General features: G+C 39.2%; 1 protein-coding gene across 42 annotated transcripts in view; it reads left to right on the forward strand.

The window, feature by feature from the left end:
* RIMS1 (regulating synaptic membrane exocytosis 1) overlaps window positions 1-26760 on the forward strand; it is a 507196-nt gene that overhangs the window by 421168 nt on the left and 59268 nt on the right. For 31 of the 42 annotated variants that reach the window (XM_073336446.1, XM_073336400.1, XM_073336415.1 and 28 more), the window contains one exon: window positions 25919-26154. The exons of 10 other annotated variants lie outside the window; for them this stretch is intronic. In XM_073336446.1, coding sequence (XP_073192547.1) covers window positions 25919-26154 — 236 coding nt within the window. Of the gene's footprint in view, window positions 1-13589; window positions 13652-25918; window positions 26155-26760 lie in introns of those variants that run through there. One more of the 42 variants, XM_073336444.1, reaches the window with a different exon arrangement.

Below are 26760 nucleotides of genomic sequence, written 5' to 3' on the forward strand. Positions count from 1 at the left end.
AGCATACAGTAGCTAACTTTCTCCTTTAAAGCCAATAGGAAGTACCTACCTAGTTTATTTGGATGTTTTATTTTGGAGACACCACAACTTAAACTAAGCAAAATAATCACAATTGTTAATTGTGGATATTTTATTATTAAAGCAAGGAAAAGAAAACATCAAACCAGACAACACAAAATTGTTAGTTACTTCCGTTACAATCTCTTCTCCATGACCCTCTGTGGAGAGCTTTTAACAGAGATTACTCCTTTGAGAGTGGGCCTGCTCTTGGTAAATTGAAACCAAGGTTTTATTTCCCAAAATTACTGTGAGTCCAGTTTTGGTATATCATTTGATAACAAAAAATGTTTATAGATGGTTAGATGGCTTAAGGGCAGGTGGCTTCTGTTTGGTACATCATTGATAACCTAAATAGTTTATAATTGGGCAAAGTAAACAATCGGGAAGCAGCGCAGGCCAAGTGATGTGCTGGCCACCGCTTCCCACAGCTCCCATTGGTCTGGAACAGCGAACCACAGCCAGTGGGTGCTGCAATCAGTCGAACCTGCGGACGCTGCAGGTAAACAAACCGTGCTGGCCCACCAGCGGATTTCCCTGATGGGCCGCATGCAAAGATTGCCGATCCCTGGTCAGAAAATACACTCATTTGCTTTGTTTGACCCAGGGTTACAACCTGTGTGTTATAGCAATTGAACTTTTATTATATATTTTGTACAAAGCACAGATTTTAGTGATCTTTACATCTTTTAAACATAGCACAAAATAAATAGTATAAAAGATAAAACAAACTAAAGTTAGAAAAACCGCCTTTTAAAATATGTGTAAACACTCCTGAGGGTCATAAACAGTTTTATGACCAAGGAGGTGTCATCTTCCTGACATTGGCTAGCTTTTGGATGACAGAAAGGAGAAGCTTTTTGTAATTTCTTTGTTTAGCTTGAACATTTTATAACATAACCAACTAAAATATAGACAGGTATCGTTACATTTTCAAGCATCCTGGCTATAACATACTTATATATTTTAATATTTAGTAAAGGACCAAACAAATTTTAATGGCCTAACATTATGAAATTAGTTATAATAATTTTATTAATATTATTTTTGCATCAATATTGAGGTCTCTCTACCACACCTTGCTCAGTATGCTCACTTCCAAGTGGCAAAAATAAGCTTCTTTTCTATTCTGTTCATAGGACCACAGGAGATATTAGTATTAATGTGTTGTTCATTCCTCTTTTGAGGACTCTGGGTGTTTGAAGGATGGCCCAGTTGCAAATGTAATATATGTATCACCTGTAACATGGATATCATGCTGCTGTCATATCAATAATCATATTTTGGAACTTGCATACATGTTATGCATGCCATTTAGCGTTCAGATCTATGTTCTCTAATTTGAGCATGGACCACTGGCCTCATGATAGATCTGTCTCTAAATGGTAACACATGTCAATTATACACAAGGGACCAGATCGTCTACTGTAAATTGGCATATTTCCATTGACTTCTGTGGAGCTATGCAAATTAATACCACCTAAAGATTTGGCCCTTGATCCATATTCATTTCATTGTATTGCTAATTTACATGATTGAATGAACCCGTACACGGCATTTCATTATGTGCATCAACAGAACTACATTTCAGAGTTCTCAGGCAGGCAGTACAACAGATTGGATAGTATATGTGCAGCAGTAATAAAATTAATACTTCCTGGTGGGTGAATATTCACATCTGTTTCAGGTGAGATTTCATCTTGGACACATTTAAGTCACGTCTCTTATTATAGGTTGTTATATTTCTTAGGATTCTGGGCTGTGCTCCCATTAGCTATTTATCTTCATATTCTTGCTGTCTTTCTATAAGCTTCTGTAGGTTTGTGCTATGCATAATAGAACATTCATATTTTACTTATTTGCTAGGACTGTAGGCAATCGGCTAAATATTGGGTCTTCTAGAGTCATAAATTAAGGTGATTTTACTAACTGTTTTAACACCTATAGCTACCCTCAATGAAAGCATACTCATTTATTCTCACCAAGCAAATTGGCATGGATTTGAGAATGTTATAGTCAAGTTATACGTTTCTATTTTGGAGACTCTTTTCCTTCTGATTGATTATTTATATCCATGATGTTGTGCAAATTCTCTATTTCTATTTCTAAGGTTGTGCTTCTCCCAATTTACTTTGACTGAAGACCTGAATATTTCTTCCCCATTCCCCATACCAGGTAGTAGGCCCTGTAATTTTCTCTAACCTGGTATTTTATAAATTACCAGACTATCCCACTCAATTCTGAGTCTTCCACTAGGTCTGTATTCTTCTCTTCACCAATCTACCATTCTACCACCTTTTGGTTTTTTTGCGTGTTTTTGAAATTGTTTTCTGCTTCTCAGCTTTCTACTGTTTCTGACACCACGACTGTGTACTGGAGGCTACTTCCTATGTTACTGCTCAATCTACTTGCTACAATTTAAGTTTACTTCCTCAGGTAACAGACAACTATTACTTAGCCATCATCCCGGTTTCCCATATGCACACAGGACTCAGTAAATCTGAATGATCCCACAGACAGTTCAGATCCATAGGAAAATTCTCAGTCCACAGTGTTGGCCTTAGTACAAAGACAATGTGATTATGTAAACATGGCAAAAAGTTGCATTACATTTTAAGAATTAGAATGTGATGATGATTGCATTGATTTGTTCATTTTAAACAGTTCAGTTTGGCTGCTTCAGTGGTCCAGTAATTAAACAGAAGTACAACAGTTTAACACAACATGGAGGATGGGACACCAATAAGAAAAGAATTGGAGTGAATACTGTGATCTGCTGCTGTATTAGAAGTGGTGGGTGGGTCAGAATGAGGCGCATGACTCTGAGTTGTATAGGAGTATATTACAGACAGTTTGTCTCCAATGCAGTTCTTATTTAGCTGGTTCCTTGTGGCCTAGGTTTTGTATTATAAACAGATAATAGAGCATTTAGGTTCATCCAGTGTGAGGTTCACTTTTGATTTAAGATAATAATCAATACTTTTGATGCCGGCAGTTCAATTGTTTATAGCTATCATTGACATAATGAGATTAATTAGCTGATATTTCTACAAAGGATGTACTGCTTCTACAGCTGACTATGTCCACAGCTGCAACCAGTAGTGTTGACAGACTGTAGACGTTCCATGGCTATTGTTATCATTAAAAATAAAGTAATAAAAAACCCTCATTGGACTCATAGGCCTGTGCCTTTGCCATGTTTTCAGAAGATTGCTTTCCAGCTTGGAATTTTCCATTACAAATTACTTTTGTAAAAATAGTATATTTAAGTTAACTTATTACTCTGTACGTTTTTTCATTTATTCTATACACAAGATCTCTCAGTGTTAATTGTTTGGGGGAATTACATCTGGAGTAGCACTAAGTCCATATTCTAAAGAAACCCAATATTCCTTGAGATAATTTGCAGAATTTAGCCCACACTTTCAAATTCATATTACTATAATAAAATAAGAGGAAGTTAAAGGTTATAGAATGTTTTAGATTCAAACAAGATCTAACAAAGCATTGCCATAAAGTTATATATTATACATTTATTTATTTTGGCATGGGTTTTCAAAACTGAGTGACCCTCATTTGCACTACATCAGATGTTCACATGCATTTGCATGGATACACATTTGCATAGATTTGGGTGCATTGTAATCCATGATTTGTGTGTTATGCACACAAAGGATGTACATAACAAAATTTGAGTATTCTTGTGAAAAACAAACAAAAGCCATCTTGAATACTTTACCCAGTGGTAAGAACTGAATATAAAAGCTAAGGAACTTCACATCTAAGTTTAAAGTGTAGTTCGGTACATTTTTACCCATCCCATTCTACTGTGGAATGTTGTTAGCTGAAAAATAATTTCAGGGTAGACAAGGTTACATAGCAATCTAAACTTTTTAGAACCACCTTGTACTAAAGATAGGGATCTGTTTTTGTTAGGTACAGTTTTAGAAACGTTATTACATTATTTACAGTTATTGTCTACAATTATTTATAACTTAAAGCTCTAGAAAAGCCTAGCACAGGATTTTATTTTTTCAGCTCATGTTACAACCTTGCACAAATTCAGCTGTTTTGGCTGAAAATTTTAACTATTTAAAATGGGTTTGGGCTCTAAAGATAAAGGAAAGTACACCAGGGTCAAAAAACAAAACAAAATACATCTCACGTCACCTTTTTCTTTAAAAGCTGCAGTTATAACACAAACATCTATTATTAACAAACTGGTTCTTTTGCACTTTTATCCAGCTTCTTTCACGGAGGAAAGAAGTTAACGTACAAACATCTTCCAACAACGAGGAGCTTTTTTAAAAGGAGTTTAAATATTTCCCTCCTTTAAAATTTAACTAGCAAAAGTTCAAAATGATTGAAAAGTTAATCAGGTTTGACTATAATACAGCTGAATTCATATCCAGTAATGGTGCTCATTCCTACTGTCTTGCAGTGGTTTAAAACAGAGAACTAAGAATAAAAGAAAATAGTCTGAGCAGTGTTTAGCTGAAAGCCAAGCTGCCGAGATGAGACCTGAATTTATTTGACTATAGCAGTTCATTCCATTGACAAGGTGCAAAATGAAATAATGCCCTACCTACAACCAAAGCATTTCAAATTAAATGGAGGAATTGTTAATAGTACATGACTAAGGAGCTGGGGGAAAAAAAGATTAATGAATTAAATAAAAAATGTCCAATTTAAAAACCGATACACAGAATTGTAGAATCAATATAAAACACTACTATTAACTTACTGGAAACTTTAGGGGTTAAGTCTAAGGCAGGCCTATCATGAGCATGGAATGTCTCAGATGCTGGAGATAAACCACAGTCTCTAAATAAATATTATTAAAGGCCCAGCGAAAGAGGGATGCAGTAATTGAGCTTCAATCTAAGGTGTGATCTAAATTGTCTATATCAGACTGAGAAATAAAGGAGCATGTGGCGACCAAGTCTGTGAGATGGTGGAAGATTTAATTCTGGCAAAGGAAGAGCCCTCTCCAGTGGCCTTCCAAACCATATAGGCAGCAGAAGGCTGCAGCAGATGCTGGCTACCTTCTACATAAAGCCAGATGGGATCAAACCCTGTCTGTTATGGAACTTTCCAACCAAAAATGGTCTGCTTTGATAATAGGTCATCTCTTTGGCACCCTGATTACCTGGAAAGTGGCTGTGCATGCTCTTATCTCTCAGTTTTGAAGTGGATGTGGGAGGTATATTTGAGACAACGGTATCTTTTCTTCTACTCCCTATCTCTCAGGTACAAAGCTGTTAGCTAAGCAGAAGGGATATCTTTATGTTGTGTCGCCCCTTTAAAACTCTTCCCTATCTGAATGACATTCTATTAGTTAGGGGGAAGGCCACTGTCATGTTGGGACTGGCTGCTATTGCTCTCAAGAGTCAGGAGCCTGGCTCTTGACAGCAATAGCAAGAGCCTGTCACTACACAGGAGTAGACAAATGGGTTAGGGGGAATCTGAGTCTATCCCTTGGAAGGTGAAAGGTTTTGGTCAGCTTGTTTCATGAAATTCAATAAAGACAAGTGCAAAGTATGACACTTAGGAAGTAAAAATCAAATGCACAACTGCAAAATGGGGAATAACTGTCTAGGTGGTAGTAATACTGAAAAGGATCTGGGGGCTATAGTGGACCACAAATTGAATATGAGTTGTCAGTGTGATGCAGCTGCAAAAAGACTAATATGATTATAGGGTGTATTAACAGAAGTGTCATATGTAAGACACAGGAGGTAATTGTCCCACTCTACTCGGCACTGGGGTGGCCCCAGCTGGAGGACTGTGTCAAATTCTGGGTGCCACAATTTAGGAAAGATGTGGACAAATTGGAAAGAGTCCAGAGGAGAGCAACAAAAATGATAAAAGGTTTAGAAAACCTGATCTATGAGGAAAGGTTAAAAAAACTGGGCATGTTTAGTCTTGAGAAAAGAAGACACCAGGGGAGACTTGATAACAGTCTTCCAATATGTTAAGGGGTGTTAGAATCAGTTGCTCTACACCTCCTTTGAAGGTAGGACAAGAAGTAAGGGGCTTAATCTGCAGCAAGGGAGATTTATCTTAGATATTAGAAAAAACTGTCTAACTATTAGGGTAGTTAAACTCTGGAATAGGCTTCCAAGGAAGGTCATGGATTTCCAATCATTGGAAGCTTTTATAAACAAGTTGGACAAACACCTATCAGGGATGGTCTAGGTTTACTTGGTCCTGCCACAGTGAAGGAAGCTGGACTTGATGCCTTCTCGAGGTCCCTTCCAGTCCTTCATTTCTATGATTCTATGCCTAAATCAAAATTGAGCATCTGCTACTGAGTGAGGAATATACATTTGAAATAAGGAGAGGTCTCCACAGTTGTATGTAACCAAGGGAAAACATGGTATTTCTTGCTATTTATACCAGTTCGCCCATCCAGGCACTTATTTGGCCCTCATTGCCATAGTTTCTTCTATATAGACTTATTTGGCCCTCATTGCCATAGTTTCTTTTCTATAGTTCCTTCAAAATAGGTGCTGAAACAATTTTTATAGTGGGGATGCTGAGAGCCATTGAATCAGACAACAAACCTTGTATATAATGGAAACCATTTGGAGCCAGCCCCCCTAGTTCCAGCACCTATGTATAGGTGCACAAAAGGACTTAGGCATAGCAGTACTTGGTTTTGTGGCACCTAGAAACTCACAGGAACCACACTGCAATTCGCAAAGCCTGCGTTAGGTGCCGAGGTTCCTATACAATTAATGGGAGGAGATAGGTACCTTATGATACCACCCACAAAAGCCAGCATTCTAGACAGGGAGCCTACTACGCTAGCCCCTGGGAGATGCTAATGAGAGGTGTGTGCTAAGCCCTGCCCCTCTCCTGGAGATAGGTGCCTAAGACTCGGTTAAAGGGAGACACCTGTCTCTGCTTGCAATCCTCTCCTGGAGTTGGGGTGGGGAGAAGAGGAGGACCTCCCTCATATCTTTTAGCCCCGTATTTAGGGTACTCACCCGGGATGTGGGAAACATCCTGCTCAAGCCCTCATGATGGAGAGAAGAGATTTGAGCAGAGATCTGCCACCTCTCCAGTGAGTTCCCTAATCACTGGACTATGGGCTGTTCTGATGTGAGGGTTCCCTCAGGCTACAGAGTGTATGCCCAGTGGCAGAAACATAGGTGCCTAGGGACCTTTGACAGCAAAAACGTAGGTGTCTAGGAAACTTATGCAGTGGAAATTTAAACGCCCAGTGAGTTTAGGCACCTACAGGACTGTGCATCACAGTGGTGCCAAAAATCGGATTTAGGCTCCTAATTTCTTTTGTGTGTCTGGTCTCAGCATTTCTGTAGGCAGCATTCATAAGAGCTACCTTCCATTGGGCAGGTGTTGTTGTTTTTTCCCTGTAATAAGAAATAGTATTTTAGTACAGATTGATATTTTTAAAAAGTTAGTTATTCAGTTACTCACAGTTTGGCCCCAGGTCTCCTAAAAAGTTGACTTAAGGTTATAGTTGGAGGTGGAATTCATAACTGAAGGTATCAGACAGAATAGAAAAGAGAAATGTATGTCTTCCAATATGTTAAGGGGTGTTAGAAAAAGGACAAAGTTATTAAGAAGTGGAAAGTCAGAAAAATATGTGTAATATGATACTCAAGATGGGTGGTCTAGCAATGCAATATGCTGACTGAGACTGATAATGTCCAGGAATAGAGTAGAGTGTCATGCAAAGGGATCTGAAAAGAAATCAAAATGAATTTAAATCACCAAGGATCCTCAGGCTGTAATACTCCGCAGATGAAAAAGAGTAAGGAAACATAGCTACCTACAGCTTCAGCCCTTTATTAACTACTGCTTTTCCTACTCTTAATCCCATTGCAATTCTCATTTTAGGTCAAATTCTTAATAACATTTTACCAGGATTGCTTTGTATCTCACCTTTTTCAGACGTTAGCCTAAAAAAAGGAAACTAAAAACATTCTATTGGTGTCTGAGACTGATGTGAATACTCATGCAAAAAAATGAGATAAATTATTCAACAACAGTATTGTTCATTTAATACACTCATCAAAAAATAGTATTTGACTAGTTTTATTGCCTATACATGAGTTCATGTAGTGGTATAAACAAATCACTGAAACATGACAAAACCTCAAATTAATACCATATCCCTATTTCAGAATTATATAACTTGGAGGAAGTGGATGGCTCCTGTGATTATTAATGAAATACTGTACACAAAAAATTATGTTCAAAGAGCATTATGGTTGCAAAGTCAAGCACTCAAAAGTTAGGGAATGCCAGAATTAAGGCTGTCTGTGCAATCTTAATTCAGGCCCCCTGGTGCATATGCATTATTACAGTCATTAATGATGTGATCATATAATGTTTTTCCACAAATCCATGCCTTATTCAGTACAAGATGGACTTGCTCTGAGGATGAATCAGGGTCTCGTGTTGCAGAAGCTGAAAGGTGTGTAGTGAATGAGGAAATATTGCAGGAAGAGAAAGGGTGGTCTCATGATTAAGGTAGTTGAATGCTGCTCTGAGGAACTGAATTTTATCTCTGCCTTGGCCACAGAATTCTTGTGTGATACTATGCAAGTCTCTTAAACCACATTTTTGCAGTTCGTCATTAATTGTGTATTCCACATTTTCTGGGTGCCTGATTTGAGACCCTGGGGTCTGATTTGCAGAAATGTTGGGCACTCGCTGCTGCAACTGAAGCCAATTGGAGCTGTGCTGTGAACATATACATTACTATGTAATGCGAAGTACTCTGTGCCTTAGGTCCCCATCTGTAAAATTGGATAATAATACCTAATTATCTCTTTGGGGTGTTATGAAAATAATTGTTTGTGAAGTATTCCGCTGTTAAAGTAATGAACACCATCGAAAAGACCATCAGGAAGTTAATAATTCTGTCTTCAGTGTGGGGTTTGTGTAGTGTACACTGGGGCCACATCGTGAACAATGGAAGCAAAACAAATTATTGAGTAGCTGCTCATTAAGTGAGCAGTATCCATCTTGCGCACTGAATGAGGCCGGGGTCCTATGGAAAAAATAGAACATGATCATGTAATTACAGACTGTATCAGAATGCATATGCACGGAGATGGGTGTGTGTGCGGGGTGAATTAAAGTTATGGATATAGAATTACGTTTCCCTCATTGGAGCCCAGTATCAGTTTCTGCCCCCCAGCTCCCAGTTCCAACCTCACTTCCCCCCTCCACCCAGTCTCCAGGTATGTCTATGCTAGAGCTGGACAGTGTAATTCTCAGCTCCAGGAGACCTGTGTTAGCTGTGGTTGAGCTAGTGTACTAAATATAGAGTGCAGCCATGGCCGTGCAAAGCGCTAGCTGCCCCAATGACATACGTAATGTGTTGGATGGGTACATACGGGTCAGCTAGCTCCTCTTCCGCTCATGCTGCTGAGGTACACTTGTGTTTTTAGCCCACTACCTCAGTCAGAGCTAGCGTCAGTATGTCTCCTTGAGCCGAGAATTACACTTTCTCAAACTGAAGTTTACACCTCCAGCTCAAAGTGACAACATACCCTCAGCCTCCTTGCCCAACCATACCAGTTTTTGTCTCCCCGCCTATTTCCAGTCAGCCCCCAACTGTTTGTCACAGTTTCTCTCCCTCCTCCAGTCCCAGTCTCACCAGGCTCCTTGCCGCAATCTATTCCTTTCCCTCTCCTTCCCCTCTGCCTTTGAATCAGACTGTGTCCTCCTGCACTCTGCCTGGGCACCAATAGGAGGGTCACTGAGAGCACAGCAGCTACAGGCTCCCTGCTCTCAGTTCCAGTGCCTGACACCATGCCCCCCGCCTCTGGCCCAGCGTAGTTGGGATCAGCAATTACAGGGAAAATCTAGTTTTGTCCCTGTAGCCCTGAACTGGAGCAAGCCTAAGTCGCCTCTGTGTGGATAGCACATGCACAGCCTGGACAGCACTTGGAGCTGTGAGGCCATGGAGTATGCTCTGTGAAGACAGAATCTTTGCAGATTTTAATGATTAAACTTCTCTGTCTTCACTGAGCATGTGTAAACTTCAAGCTTTCAGAGATTCATAACTTGGACAAAACTGGGCAGGTTTTCACAGGAACAGCAGAAGGTGCATCCCCGGCACAAAGGCCACCCCATCTGCCAACTCCCTACTCCAAAGTTAGGGGGCACTAGGTTGAATTTTTTGACAGTGCAATATGATGTATTTTCCCTAATTTCCTTCTCAGAAACAACTGAATAATTGCAGCCAGAACTTTCCAAAAAAAAAATCAGCCTGAGGCAGACACCAAGCATGGAAAATTTCAGCCGAAATGCTCAAAGTTCAAAGTTATAAGCAACTGAAAACAGGGTCCTTAATAATGGGAGTCATTGACAGCCTCACCTATAATAAGACCTTTCTTCTCGAGTCCACCAGTTGGGATCTCCCATCGATCAGTAGTAACTAAAAGTTCCTACCAGATAAAGGCTAACCAGACTATGTAAAATGAGATTGTGATCTCAGGTTGATTCCTGTTGTCCACAAGTTACTGTAGTTCAAAAATCAACATCAGAGTTGTGCTCACTGCAACTGAATGCAGTGGGTCTTTGTCTGGCAAGCCAAAAGAAGAAGGAATCATTGTTTCTTTAAGGTTCCCCTCTGCACTGGGTTGTGAGGCAGGGAAGAGAACATACCCAAATAGAGCTAAGGGAGGAACAGGAAGTGGCTGGTCCAGGTGGGAACAGCGCCCCTCCAGGTGCCCAGGATGGTCTAGGTGGTATTTTTACCCCAGGCAGGTCCCTCTCTTTCAGCAATCATGGGCTAGCAACATCCACCTTCCCACCCACGGGACCAGAGAAGGACTGGGTTTTATGATCCACTGTGGGCATTGTTTCTAGTTTCCTTTTAATTTGGGTTGGGCAGGAATTTTTCCCTCACTGCCTGAATGACTGAGATAGGGTGGGTTTTTTGCATTCTCCACTACAGGTCATGAACCCAGTGAGTTAGGCAAGGAGATCAGGTCAAGATGCTGCAACTTAGTAGGTAACCTGTGTGGTAGGTGTCCAGTGCAGGATGTAGATCCAGTGAGGATGTAGTTCCCTGATAAAGAGGAGTTGAAAGGGGATTTAGGAGGAGACATCCCCGAAGGATGCATGCCCTCACTTCTTTTTCTGTCTCTCCCCTTATCCCTCATACAAGGGGAAGGAGGTGAGGTCCCAACTGATGACCACCCTCCCTAACAGGCAGAAATGATTAAGAAAAGAATGGCGACCTGCACTGTACAATGTATTGCCGTGAGGTCCTAGATCTATTAGTTGTGGTCTAGTTAAAGATCCATTGCATACATTAAGATCCATTGCATCTTGTCTTTTTTCTGGCATGGACGGGACAATGTTTCATGAACTGGCATCTTTGTTGTCGGTTTTATTGAAGAGACTAAGAAATGAGTGGGCTTGGAGACTGACTAATTTACCCCTACCTCGTCAGATAGGTTTGCACATTGGTGGGGTGATGTGACTGTCATAGCTATTCTTGTCATAGGGAAAAATAGAAGATGTAAGTCTCCAAGATTATTAATGTGGCTGGCACCTTTAATAAAAAACAAATTTACCTCAGCCATTCTATCTCCGCCAAATACAAAAAAATACAGGAAGAAATACAGCCTGGCAGTATGGTCATTTCCATATAAGCCAGGGTAATTAATGCTTGAATTATTCCTTGGTGAAGCCAGGGTAATTAATGCTCAAATTATTCATTATCTAAAGATAATGATTTTTACAAATCCTTCAGTGTAAAGTGTTTTATGTGACTGTCAGAGAGAGAGATGAAGTCTTTAATCCTTTTAGAACATCTTCACATGAAAAATCTAGTATCAGGCACTGCATGTGTATTTTAAAATATCTAATTACCTTCCTTCTTCTTAAGAAACTGCTACATTATAACATTTTTAAAATTGTAATTTATATTACTATTAGCTAGTGTCCATGATATGTGACATCAGAAGTATTCCCTCTTCTCTTCTTCACCTCTACTCCTTTCTATTCTTCTCCTTTTCTTCATCTCATCTCCCTTTTCTTCCCTCCTCCCTCTCCCCTTCCTTTTCCCTGCTCCTTTTCTATTTTGTGTCTGTTATCAGTATTATTATTGCTGTTGTTTATTGTTTAAAGACCAAAAATAATGTGCTTGCTACTGACAATGCATCTGTATTCCATAAAGAGGAGTGAGCTCACACACACTATGTGCAGTTCATCTACTGGGGACAGACAGAAACAAACATAGTGTTTTATTATGGAGTCACAAATCGGTTTTATTAGGGAGACTTATTCAAACAGCAAAGGAAAAACTGTGATTTTAGTGCACTATTGGTACTGTTGAGCACGTTTCCTCAGTTGTGTTGAGAAGTAGTAGTGTTTAAGAGTTACTGCACTTCTCACTGAAGGATGCTGGCCAGACTATTCATTTATTAGGATCGGATGAAGTGAGCTTTATTTGTCCACAGAGTGATTGTCCACAGAGTGATTTTTAAAAGTGAGTTTGTTCATCATTTGTTCAATATATTGTTGATATGAACACATTTCTGGATTTTTACAAACATTTCATTAAGCTATTGCTTTATATGTTTCATATTTGTATTTAGTTAATTGGGCTGTGTGATTTGTCACCTAACTCACGTTGTATTGTAAGTATTGTTTCTGCTTCCTAATTGGATGGCTCCCAAACTCTCAGATAGTTTTCTAGATAGCCATTAAACATTTCCAGCATCAAACTCCCACAAATATATATTCACATGACTTTTTGACTCCATTTATGTGAACAAAATTTTATTTCTGGCAACAAAAACTAACTTGTACAAGTATTCTTGGAAAGCATATTAAAAGAGATAGCAAATATGCAATTCTTATGTAATGCCCCTAAATACTTTTTGAATTATTTTCCCCATTTTACTGAAGACTGACAGTTTCAGAAATTTAAAAACAAAAAAAGGTTGGAGTTAGTACAGACTGTACAAAAATTACTGAGTATTTCTTTGGCCCAGCTAACATCCATCTGATGTGAAAAGAACTCAGTTTATTTTAGTCTCAGCTGGCAAAAAAATCAGTAAAGAAGGGTATGTTATCCCCTGTATTTTCTGAGAAACAAGAATATTTGAATTAATCTATTAAATGCTATATTTTGTAGAGGCATAAATGTTACAGCAAATATAATTTATCATAGGTAAATATATTTCTAAGGTTGACAAAGCAATATAGACAGACACTTTATAGTTTGAAGATATTGAAATCTGAGAAACTTCTAATAAAAAGAGTTTATTTTTTTGAAATGTGATATTCATTATCATCTTTCCCTTTGGTCCAAAACTATTGCATGCTTAGATAGTTATTAGTATTAATGAGCTATTTCATTGTAAAAGGTTGCCACGGGGGCTAAGAATTACTACATGATTCTGCATTCAGCAGAAAAGGCAAGACGCTTACTAGCTAGTGCTGGTGGAGGCTGGTGATTCTAAGGATTCAAGTCATTACAGCTATGTAAAGACAAGCCTTATCTTAATTTCTTCCATGCTGCAAGGAATACTAGAGATTATTTACTTACTGATGGCTCCTTGTATTGGAAAAACAAATGGAGTAAAGACTGGTGATTATGCACATATATATCTAAAACATCTCTTTATGAACCATCAATATGCCTGAGAGGATGAAAGAATCATGATTTTAGTTATGATCATGACTAATGACTAGCTTAAATTTTTAACAGAATTTATTTACATAGCTGATATTACATTGATTAATTTATTGGTGAAGCATGTTCTAATTAGCTATTCAATATTTACTTTTCTTTTTCATGTGATAAAAACGTATGTATGACTGGTATGCATTTGATACAACTACAGAAAAATAGCTAACTGTGTTTCTAATGTGTGTTTCTAAATGAAAACTATTTCCTTATCTATGCAATATGTATTAAAACACTTTAAATATATGTAATTGATCTCTGCCTCTGGGTTATATAGATTGTTTACATTGTGCCTGTTCAGTGTTCTCTTTGCAGGATTTACTTAATGGTTATTTTTTATGCCAGTTGGTTAAGAACATACTACTCTTTGAATAGATATTTGAGTCCTCATGGTTCATTCTTCATTCAGGTGAATGAATGAAATACCAGTGAAGTACAAATAAATACAACAGATTGCAAAAGTACTGTTTTCATATTTGCTTCTGGCTATTGAAATACAAAGTTAATTTACTGGAGTTTGGTAGGGTTGTCATTTTACTTACAATCCATTTTAGTTACATAAATTATTATTTTGGCAGATTATAATTAAAGCTGTTTTTCATTCATAAAGTAAACTTTCTGCTCCTTTTTGGCACACAATATGATTAGAATTTAATAATCTGTCAGGAGTGCATAGAGCTGGAGGACAACTCATATGGTTTGAATTTAGGGCCCTATCCTGTTTTCATTGAAGTCAATGGGAGTTTCGTTATTCCATTTCAGTAGAAGAAGAATCAGACCCTTAGTTTTCAATGTTAAAATGTTTTTAAAAAAATAAACAATAAAACAAAATTAGTTATTTTTTGGTCTAGTTAAAAATGGTTTGTTTCTACATGTGGTGGGTAAAATATAATAAATATTTAAATCAGTTATCTGTCATTAAACCTATATTTTAATTTACATTTCTATGTAAGCCTTATTAATTATTCATATAAATAACAATCTAAAAAAGGCACATAAAAGTACAAATCAAAGAACTAGACTCAACCAAAAATGGTTACAAATTAAGATACAGATACTACTTATTTCATTCATTCACCTTCATTCTTTCGTCATGTAAAGTGCAAAAACTATTACTAAAAAATCAGTGTTTCAGGATGTCTGAGGTCCAGTGTTTTTAAAGTAAGTAATATGCAAATCCAAAGAAATCCTAGTATATGTGATGGCTTGAATACAGGATTTTATGTAATTAGGAAAACTATCATTTTTTACATCTACTATGGGTGGCTTTTTAATAAAAGGTATGAAATTAAGTTATTACATAGTAAAATACCAAGATTTTCAAAACACGGAAGTTCTGTCCATAATACAGAAATACGGTTAAATTATCTGAAACTGGAATTAGTGTACACATTCATGATTTTTAGTTTGTTAATACTGTTTGTGAATCAATATTTAATCATTGTTAATTATACTGAATGGCTGTAGCCACTGTAGTAATGATAACAGTGTTGCTATGGTGATAATTAGAAACAACTTCAGCTTGGTGCTGTAAAGATGTTCATCTGGAATAGTAGTTACAGAGAAAAAGATGCTCAGAGAATCTTCAAGAGAAGGTTAGGTGACTTATATCACTGAAAATCAACTGAGTATATTGGTCCAGACTCTGATCTCCATTACCCTTGTGTTAATCTGGAAAACTCTATTCAGTTAGATTTCCACTTTGATAATTGAATCCGAATTGACATCTTAACTTCAGAATCTACCAATTTATGTTCCAGTACTGCAAAAGAATTCTGTACATGCTTAAATGTTAGTGTGAAAATAGTTCAGCTGAGTCTTTGGAGGGTCACAGTATAGTCGTATCTAATATAAGCATTAAGGTGACATACAAAGGAAAAAAATTGCACTTGTGCTTTTTTTTTTTTTGCTTATGATGTATAAAGAAGGCTGGAAATGTATTTCCAAAAACAAAATTGGTGGGGGGAGGAGGGTTTATGTGTGTCTCGTCCCAGCTACAGACTCGTTTGTGTCACTCTGACCTTTTCCTAGCTAGCTGTATACCACCTTTCTGCTGCCAATGGCAGCAAGCAATGTAGCAAGAGAGTACTACACTCCAGTGATCCGCAAGGGACCATTGCAAGCTGGAAGAATTTAGAACAGCTCTGCAGTCATAGTAAGTAATGTCGGGGTTGATTTAGCCCAGGTATTGAGAGAGCACAAAAAAGGCTTCAAACCACCTTTTCCCCTCCCTTTTCAGCTGTGCTGAGTTGAGGTCTGGTGCAGCTGAGGATCTGGCCCGAAAAACTTCGGGTCCTGTATCTTTATGTCGTTGTCTCCACTAGTCTCTGTCTAGTCTACTCTGACAGCTGTTCTGCATTGGGGCCCAGCAGCTGTGGGACAGCATCAGTGGAATTATACTAGTGAGAATTTTTAGGAAAAATAGGTTAATGCAGACAAGGCCTATGATGATGGAGTTTTAATGAAAGGTTGACACCACAAAAGTCGTGAGAGTGAGAGATGAGCAATTGATAGGGGATGATATTTTTAAGTGAACTGTTTAAAAATTTGTTGGTTTTTTTTGTTTATTTTTGTTAACATTTATTTAGCTTCAATAACTAACAAATATTTTGGACAAATGCCATCTCTGTTAAAGATTCAGTAACCTAATCCCTGTAGTTAAGGTGTGAGAATTTATAAATATGCATCTCCTGAGACCTCCACAGATTCCTCCAGCCGGCCCAGGAAGACAAGACTTGAAATTTCTAAGATAAAACAAGCAGAACCCCAACACCAAACTTACCCAATTTTTCTCTTTAAGAAGAACCTTTGATGTTCTTTATATATCACAAAGAAGCAAAAAGAGGAACTACCCCAGTTTTTAATAAGGCTTTTACAGGTCACTAGGAAATGTAGTTATAAGTTTTGAATTGTTTAGGAAATATATATATGAGAAATGTACAGGATTTCTCTTTAAATTTGCTAAATTATAAAGTCACATTTCTTTATGAATTAGAGGAAATTATATGATAATAGATTTTATAGGGAAAGATAATAATGAGTCATAAAAATCAAAGCAAAAAATCGTGGGAGTGTAGTAACAAAAATATGTAGGCTTGCTCTAAAAAACCTGAAAAATCTTAAGATTCATGTTTGTTTACCCCATGGCTCTGTCCCTATAGCCCCATCCCTGCACTGTGGCTACATGAAATGGCAGTGGTAAAGGTTCACCCGCCCAGAAAAGTAAAGCAAGGAACATTGAGCCACTTCTTGCCCCCACATATGGCAACTGGGCACTCTTCTCCCCAATAAAGGGCAGTAGATGGACTCCTAGAAGCCTTGGTATATCTGTGTGGGTGGGTAAATGAGCCAGGCCTGCTGCACTGCCATAAACTAGTTTCTGCTGGGGTAGTGTTGGCAGGACCCTGGTATAGTGAGCCATGGAGTTAACACCCTATTTGAATGTGTGGGGCAGATCACACTACTCAGAACTATTGTGTCAGAGTCAGGCTGTCTGCAGACTCAGACAGATAGTATTGCACTGGTTACACTGGGTTCACATTCTCTGTCCTTTCTTTTATAACCATGAGGGCTAGAAATTTACTTTTTAAAAACAAAATAAAAAGAAGAGATCCTGAGGTAATCATGGTAGCCTAGGAGCTGGCTCTCTGCCACAGGCCAATAGGGCCTATCTCATATCTAGCCTCATCTGGCACTTGGGAGCATTGTTAAAGCTCCTGGTGACTTTTTGGTGACCAAGAACCTCAACCAAGAACAAGAACCCTAGAACAGTGGTTCTCAAAGCCGGTCCACCACTTGTGCAGGGAAAGCCCCTGATGGGCCGGACCGATTTCTTTATCTGCCGTGTCCACAGGTTCGGCCGATCATGGCTCCCACTGGCCACGGTTCGCTGCTCCAGACCAATGGGGGCTGAGGGAAGCGGCGCGGGCCGAGGGACATGCTGGCCGCCCTTCCTGCAGCCCCCATTGGCCTGGAGTGGCAAACCACGGCCAGTGGGAGCCACGATAGGCCGAACCTGCGGACACAGCAGGTAAACAAACCTGTCCAGCCCGCCAGGGGCTTTCCCTGAACAAGTGGCGGACCGGCTTTGAGAACCACTGCCCTAGAACATGCGTACAACATTTAATGTTCACACATAAAAGTCCTTTGCCAGTTGATAATCATACAAAGCATAGGCGCCGACTCCGTGTGTGCTCCGGAGCTGGAGCACCCACGGAAAAAAATAGTGGGTGCTCACTACCTACCAGCAGCCCCCCAATCAGCTCCTCTCCCTCCCTCCCCCCAGTGCCTCCCATCCACCAGCAGCCCCACTGATCAGCTCCTGCCTCTCCCCCCTGCACCTCTCGCCTGCTGCGTATCCGCTGTTTAGCAGAATGCAGGAGGTGCTGTGGGGGAGGAGAGAGGGCAGAGCACGCTCGGGGGAGGGCATGGAACGGGGCAGGGAGGGGTGGAGCAGAGGCCAGGTGGAGCGGAAGAGGCCAGGCAGGGGCCGGAAGGGGTGGAGTGGGGGCAGGGCCTGAGGTGGAGCGAGGGGTCAAGCACCTCCCAGCAACTCATAAAGACGATGCCTATGATCCAAAGAACAAGTTGGAATAGACTAGTCTTTCAGAAGGTTTAAAATATGGCTTACACTGAAACAATGTACAGGCAGTGTGATGTGGGCGTACTGAAATGGATCAACTAATCCTCTCACCACTTTCCCCCAGTGCACCTTTCAAAATCTCCTCCAGGAAGTGGGCTAAGGTACCCAGAAAATATTGTGAGAGAAATAGTTTAAAAGAGAGCTAGGGGAGACAAAGGGCAAACCTGCTACGGTTCCTCCACAGTATTGACAGTCTAACACTGTCAATATTTTTTAAATATGAAGTTTAAATATGAAGTTTCAAAACTTCCAAATATAACCTTTCAAATGCTATGCAGCATTTTCCTAAAGTGTGCTAATTGTCCTAGCAACCTTCAGTTACAGAGCTAGAAAATATACACTTACCTTCATGTTCTATAATTGAAGTCTTAGAGATAATCCTAATTTGTATTCCCTGTTCACAAAAGAAGTTTCTAAGTGGATTTTGTAACTTTCATTAGAGTATTTCGAATTGGTTGGTATATGTAGAGTAAATACAAAGAATGCATTAGCTGCTGTATTCCTATGGGTTGGGTAGTCCTGATTCACATTCAGTTGGCATTGAAGTATTTGTGGGAAGGAAAAGGGGAACAAAATGTGTGTGTTATATGAAATAAAATATGACTGTTAGGTAAGATATTTTGAAAAGTTAGATTTTACTGCAGTGAAATAGATGTCATTATAAAGAGGTTGATCTCGCAATAAAATAGTAAAAGCAAGTGAGGTAGAGTATTTAGTTTATGAAGCAATCAGCATACTTGTAAAACAGTTTACTTGGGTATTGAGAGCAAGAGGGAGAATTTCTCATCTCATGCCACACCCACAAAGGTAATATTTTGGTTATGTGAGCCTACCATCATGACTGGGGTAAAAAGGAAAAGAATGAATCTGTGTACAAGTATGATGGCCTTCATCTATGATAGCACCAGGGTTTGAACTGGGGACATTTAGGGTGTAGCTACACTGCAGCTGGGAGCATGCCTCCCAGCCCAAATACACAGACTCTCATGAACTCAAGCCAAACTAGAGGCCTAAAAATTGCTATTTTGGGTGGCAGCTCAGGCTCTCACACCCACCCAATCCCCTGGGTCTGAGCTAGGGTGGCTAGTCCGAGTCTCTGCCAGTGCCATGAAATTCACACTGCAATTTTAGCATGCCAGCTTGAGCTGAGTGAGTACAAGGTTGCCCCCAGTTGCCGTGTAGACATAACCTCAGTACTGAATGCATGACTCTCAACAGTTTCAGATAAAAACCAGGCTCTGTAGGTTTGGAACTGTAACAGATTTGCATCATCTGTGAATTTGGTACAGAAGAGGACACCCACTGACCACTGGTTACACATTAGGTGAATTAATATTAGTTTGGCATATTGTGCTGACTTAATAAAGAGTGCCCTCCCCATATTGCAGGAAATTTAATTGTTTATAAAGTCTGATCTTGTGGTAAAAAGAAAAGTGATTTTATTTTTTTAAAAGTGCTGGTAACACAAATTCATTGACAAAACTAAGTTCCATTATTAGCAAATTAAACTAAAGGATTAGATTGATACAAAGGAACGTTTTCAAAGAAAATATTTGTTTGTTCTCAGAGAAATATGCAATCTACCAAACAGCTTGAGAATTGTGTTGAGAGTTGGATCCATGGTTGAGCCACATCTGTATTCCCATGAGCTGATAGGATACAAAGAGATAATGTTTTATGCATTCTTTTTGACTATGAGACACAATGCTCTTAGAATCCTCCTTCCAGCTATTTCAAAAGTGCCGTGATGGCGGACCACTATGCATGTGTTAAATGCCCCATCCTTACATCCAGTGGTAATGCATCATACTATAGTGCATAGATCTAACAGTAAACTCAAAAAGTGCATACCCTGATCAGATTGGCCTAATGAGGTTGAGATTGGTTTTGGCCATGGAGAAGTCCACAGCATGGAGATGCCTGAGGTAATTTTTAAATTTTATTTATTTAGATGTATACAATCCATTGAAAAGCCAGGAGTCTTTTGTCTCGTCTCCTATCCAGGAGTCTTGTGTCTTTGCTAGTGTACACATGCAGTCATTTGAAGGCAGGCATTATAGAATCCAGATAACTAATTATTAGATTTTCAATGACAAATATTATTTATATTTAAAAAATCAGGTAATTAATTATCTTAATTTTCCTATTTGCACCAGCTGCAATTTGACTATACATAAAACTGGGTGCACAAATTCAGAGTCTATTTTAGAAAATGTGGCTTTTAAAATTAATTTATTTGAGAGGTCCTTCCTGAATACCAGATCCACCAAACTCTGACTCATTCAAGAAGTTTGAACTCCTGCATTGAAACTGGAAGAACTTCTCCTATATGTAAATACTACTCAAATGAGTAAGAGTTTGCAGATTCAAGCACTTATTTGCAAATTTAACTTAATGGTACATATTCATTGAAGTAGTTACTTAAAAATAACGTAATTCTTGTCAGTAATACTCAATCCATTGAATTTTATAGTTTGCTACATGCTTTCATGAAGACAATATAAATGTAGTAACATCTTGTACATAGATCCTTTTCTCTGATGCTTTTTGTACAACATCTTTTTGTGCAATGATGTTTTTGGAAAAAGGGAACAGTTTAATTGAAAGGGACAATGTTTTCTTGATGACTGCTGCAGGTTCTTAAGGATTCAGATTTGTTAAGGTTTTTACATGCAGCATACGAAGAAATATAAAACAATGTTGTATTGGAAATATCGGAATGTATGTGTTCTTCCCATATAAAACAAAAGTGGTTTGCTACATAGGGGGAGAAGTGGACCTATATTAAGGTCTTTTTGCCTCAGGTAGTCCACTAAAAAGTCTCCTTGAGTACTGCAATGCAGCATAGCACATTGTCTAAGACAAGAGTATAGATGTTTTAGTTTCCACATAAAGCTTCTTTGAAGCTTACAATAACAAGCTGCTGTGTGATAAAAGGTGATCAAACAAATATTTATAGGGAAGACAGAGAATCACTTTTATACAAAATAATAGTTTTCTTAGAAATATTGCAAGATGTTATTTTTCCTGTTTCTTGTATCTCACAGTGACAGAGGTTATTATGTGTGCTGTTTATATTGTGATAGATTAACAAACCTGGATATGTGGCAATAAAAACACTCTAGATTTGTATTTATTTTATACTTCTCTATGATCACTCTTTGGAGAAGAATGGATTAAGGCTTAACGATGCCCAGATCCATGAAAACACCAAGGCAGTCACAAAACTCAGGTCCTCCCCACCTAGGAGGAAGACTCTTCTTCACAGCCCAGCCCCCTTCACTCCTCTCCTGACAAACTTTCTTGTCTATCTTATATCTTACTGCTTGTACTTTTTGCCAAGTGAAGCAGAGAAGCCCACCTCTCCATCTGAAGGAGGCTGCCTAATCAGCCTCTTCTTTAGGGTGCTGGTATGTCATCACTTCTGAGGAGGCCTTGGCAAGTCCAGTTCATCAATAAATTCCACTTTCCATTTCAAAATGGAGATTATAAAATACTCAATTAACCATCCTTCAGACTTATCCCACTGTGTTTTGTTTGTACATTGCAGTAAAGTTAATCAGTAGTGATACAACTAAGATCAAGAACCCAGACTGTTAGTCTAATTTAACAACTCCAAAACATAAAGTGGGTCAAGCTGCAGTTTAAATTTCCAGGTCTATATGGGGATGATTGCCAATTTAGCACTACCATTAGAGATAAGGTAACACCTAGTATTAGGAATCTGAGATGTTAGACTTTATTAAGTAATTTATAAAAAGAAAAGGAGTAGAATCATCATAGAATCATAGAATATCAGGGTTGGAAGGGACCTCAGGAGGTCATCTAGTCCAACTCCCTGCTCAAAGCAGGACCAATCCCCGGCTAAATCATCCCAGCCAGGACTTTGTCAAGCCTGACCTTAAAAACTTCTAGAGAAGGAGATTCCACCACCTCCCTAGGTAATGCATTCCAGTGTTTCACCACCCTCCGAGTGAAAAAGTTTTTCCTAATATCCAACCTAAATCTCCCCCACTGCAACTTGAGACCATTACTCCTTGTTCTGTCATCTGCTACAACTGAGAACAGTCTAGAGCCATCCTCTTTGGAGCCCCCTTTCAGGTAGTTGAAAGCAGCTATCAAATCCCCCCTCATTCTTCTCTTCTGAAGACTAAACATCCCCAGTTCCCTCAGCCTCTCCTCATAAGTCATGTGTTCCAGTCCCCTAATCATTTTTGTTGCCCTTCGCTGGACTCTCTCCAATTTATCCACATCCTTCTTGTAGTCTGGGGCCCAAAACTGGACACAGTACTCCAGATGAGGCCTCACCAATGTTGAATAGAGGGGAACGATCACGTTCCTCGATCTGCTGGCAATGCCCCTACTTATACAGCCCAAAATGCCATTGGCCTTCTTGGCAACAAGGACACACTGTTGACTCATATCCAACTTCTCGTCCACTGTAACCCCTAGTTCCTTTTCTGCAGAATTGCTGCCGAGCCATTCGGTCCCTAGTCTGTAGCGGTGCATGGGATTCTTCCGTCCTAAGTGCAGGACTCTGCACTTGTCCTTGTTGAACCTCATCAGATTTCTTTTGGTCCAATCCTCCAATTTGTCTAGGTCCCTCTGTATCCTATCCCTACCCTCCCGCGTATCTACCACTCCTCCCAGTTTAGTGTCATCTGCAAATTTGCTGAGAGTGCAATCCACACCATCCTCCAGATCATTTATGAAGATATTGAACAAAACCGGCCCCAGGACCGACCCCTGGGGCACTCCACTTGATACCGGCTGCCAACTAGACATGGAGCCATTGATCACTACCCGTTGAGCCCGACAATCTAGCCAGCTTTCTATCCACCGTATAGTCCATTCATCCAACCCATACTTCTTTAACTTGCTGACAAGAATACTGTGGGAGACCGTGTCAAAAGCTTTGCTAAAGTCAAGGAACAACACATCCACTGCTTTCCCTTCATCCACAGAGCCAGTTATCTCGTCATAGAAGGCAATTAGATTAGTCAGGCATGACTTGCCTTGGTGAATCCATGCTGACTGTTCCTGATCACTTTCCTCTCCTCTAAGTGCTTCAGAATTGATTCCTTGAGGACCTGCTCCATGATCTTTCCAGGGACCGAGGTGAGGCTAACTGGCCTGTAGTTCCCAGGATCCTCCTTCTTCCCTTTTTTAAAGATGGGCACTACATTAGCCTTTTTCCAGTCATCTGGAACCTCCCCCGATCGCCATGAGTTTTCAAAGATAATAGCCAATGGCTCTGCAATCACAGCCGCCAACTCCTTTAGCACTCTCAGATGCAACGCATCTGGCCCCATGGACTTGTGCTCGTCCAGCTTTTCTAAATAGTCCCAAACCACTTCTTTCTCCACAGAGGGCTGGTCACCTTCTCCCCATGCTGTGCTGCCCAGTGCAGTAGTCTGGGAGCTGACCTTGTTCGTGAAGACAGAGGCAAAAAAAGCATTGAGTACATTAGCTTTTTCCACATCCTCTGTCACTGGGTTGCCTCCCTCATTCAGTAAGGGGCCCACACTTTCCTTGACTTTCTTCTTGTTGCTAACATACCTGAAGAAACCCTTCTTGTTACTCTTAACATCTCTTGCTAGCTGCAACTCTAGGTGTGATTTGGCCTTCCTGATTTCACTCCTGCAAGCCCGAGCAATATTTTTATACTCATCCCTAGTCATTTGTCCAATCTTCCACTTCTTGTAAGCTTCTTTTTTGTATTTAAGAGCAACAAGGATTTCACTGTTAAGCCAAGCTGGTCGCTTGCCATATTTACTATTCTTTCTACACATTGGGATGGTTTGTCCCTGTAACCTCAATAAGGATTCTTTAAAATACAGCCAGTTCTCCTGGACTCCTTTCCCCCTCATGTTATTCTCCCAGGGGATCTTGCCCATCAGTTCCCTGAGGGACTCAAAGTCTGCTTTTCTGAAGTCCAGGGTCTGTATTCTGCTGCTCTCCTTTCTTCCTTGTGTTAACCAATTGGTTAGTCTCTAAGGTGCCACAAGTACTCCTTTTCTTTTTGAGAATACAGACTAACACGGCTGCTACTCTGAAATCTGTCGTTAAGTAATTTAGTTTGTCCCTTTGCTAAAGTGGGATTGTTCCCTAGAGTGTAGTTCCCAATGCTCTGTCCAGTCTTTGTCTGCAGCATCAAACAGGAGGTTTATAAATAGAGAGCACTCAAATTCAAACAGGTATTTGCTGTTTTATCAAGTGGAAATGAAACAAACAAACAAACCTGGCTATGTGATTTGCTTTTTGAGTTAATTTAGTGAAAGACCCATTGGTTGGTGGACAAATAAAACTGACTCATCCAGCATCAAATGCCCCAACAACTATATGGGTGAAACCAGACAATCATTATGCTCTCCAATGAACTCATAGAAAAATGATAAAAGACAAAAACACCATATCATCTGTGGGCAAACACTTTTCACAAATTGATCATCCCATATCTCACCTCTCAGTACTCATCTTTAAAGGAAACCTGCACAACCTCTTCAAAAGACAAGCTTGGGAACTTAATTCATAACTCTGCTAGATATTAAAAATCCTGGATGCAGCAGAGACACTGGGTTTATGGATCATTACAACAGTTTGTAACACACCCCACTGCTTGCTGACCCCTAATTGCCCACTTTGTTTTAAATGGTCTCCCCTAACATATCTTAACCCCTTATGGTTAACAATCTGTGTCCACTTGTATTTAGCTCAGACACACTGGTTTCCTTCCTCAGACCCTAAGAAGAGCTCTGTGAAGCTTAAAAGCTTGTATGTTCCACCAACAGAAGTTGGTCCAGTAAAAGATATTACCTCTCCTGCCTTATCTGACTCATTTGTGACATTCTTAAGACTACATTTTTTTCCTCCATAGAAGGATTGTTGCATTTACTTGAGAAAACGAATAGGAAGACATAGAAGATACTCAGATAAATTACATCCTTGCTTACAAGGGAACCAGTCACATTTGGCAAGCTACTCAATTGACCTTTGAGGTCCTTGGAATACATTGCCTTATAAAAATGAATAGAGTTATTTTAATGGGGGTCTGGTTATTTATTCTTCTCTTTTAGTAAAGAGTAGCAGGTAGCAGAGTCTTCTGTATCTAGTGACAGCCCAGTCCATTGCGAGCAATGCTTATAATTTATGTATATTAACCTACCTGTGTTTTGTTTCATATATTTGTTTATGTTGGAAGTCAAATTACTGGAGTATCACTGTATATATTCAATGGATATATAGACAAGACTCCATGTAATTGATACATCTCTGTGTTTCTACCTTTTTGAAGAACCGTCATGTTTATTTTTTTGTAGAAGAAGTGAAGGATAGATTACAATCTAGAGAGCATATCGTTTGAGAGATGTCAAATCAATTATATATTTGGATACCAAATAAACAGAGTTATAACAAGATTTTACTTTAAAATGACTGTTGAATTAATTTGCTAATCAAATGCATTTCATTTTGGAGACACTATTACACATAGACTTAATTTAAATGTTTTTACTTTGTAAATATAGCACGTTTACCCCTAAAATGCAAGGCAGACGGATGGGGACTTCAGGGAGAACCATCACAAAAAGCACAAGTGTGAGTGGAGAGATGTACAAACTGGAACATAATGATGGGAGTCAATCAGACACTGCTGTTGGGACAGTTGGAACAGGTGGAAAGAAAAGACGATCCAGCCTCAGTGCCAAAGTGGTTGCCATAGTATCTCGAAGGAGCAGAAGCACATCCCAACTTAGCCAAACAGGTGAGTGAAATATACTCAAATTGAAAACAGGTCCCTTTAAATATTGAAGCTTATACTTTACCCAGGGGATATGGACTAATCATATGTGTATGTCAGAATGTAGTACACTGAGAAAAAGCTCTTTCCATCTCCGAAGGAGTTTTTGAGTCATTTAATTTTGTCTGATTTCTAAACTTGGCAAAGAATCCATACAGTAATGTTTTAAAAATATCTATTATAAATCTTTTCTGTCCTGACGAATGAATGTGTTTATCTCTCAGAAGCCTTGTTTACATGAGGCAAGGAAATGCAAAGAGACATATGTGGGTATCAAGAGTTTATGGGTTAGACATGAATGACATACTGCATGTACAAAATCTTTTTTGACAGAACAATTCAGTACAAATGCAGGACTTGTAACCTGCAGCATATAAAGGTCAGTTATATAACGCGCATAATTTTAAGGTGTAGGTGTAGTACCAACATGTTTAATATTATTTTTAAGAGATTACATCTTATTTCTCAATTAAGAGAAAACCTAGTGTTTTCTATTTAAAAACAACACCAGCAAAATGGGGTCAGTGAATTCAAATAAATTAGAGTGCAGCATGGTGCTTCATTATGCGC

This window comes from Lepidochelys kempii, chromosome 3 (assembly GCF_965140285.1).
Source record: "Lepidochelys kempii isolate rLepKem1 chromosome 3, rLepKem1.hap1, whole genome shotgun sequence".
Classification (NCBI taxonomy): Eukaryota; Metazoa; Chordata; order Testudines; family Cheloniidae; genus Lepidochelys; species Lepidochelys kempii.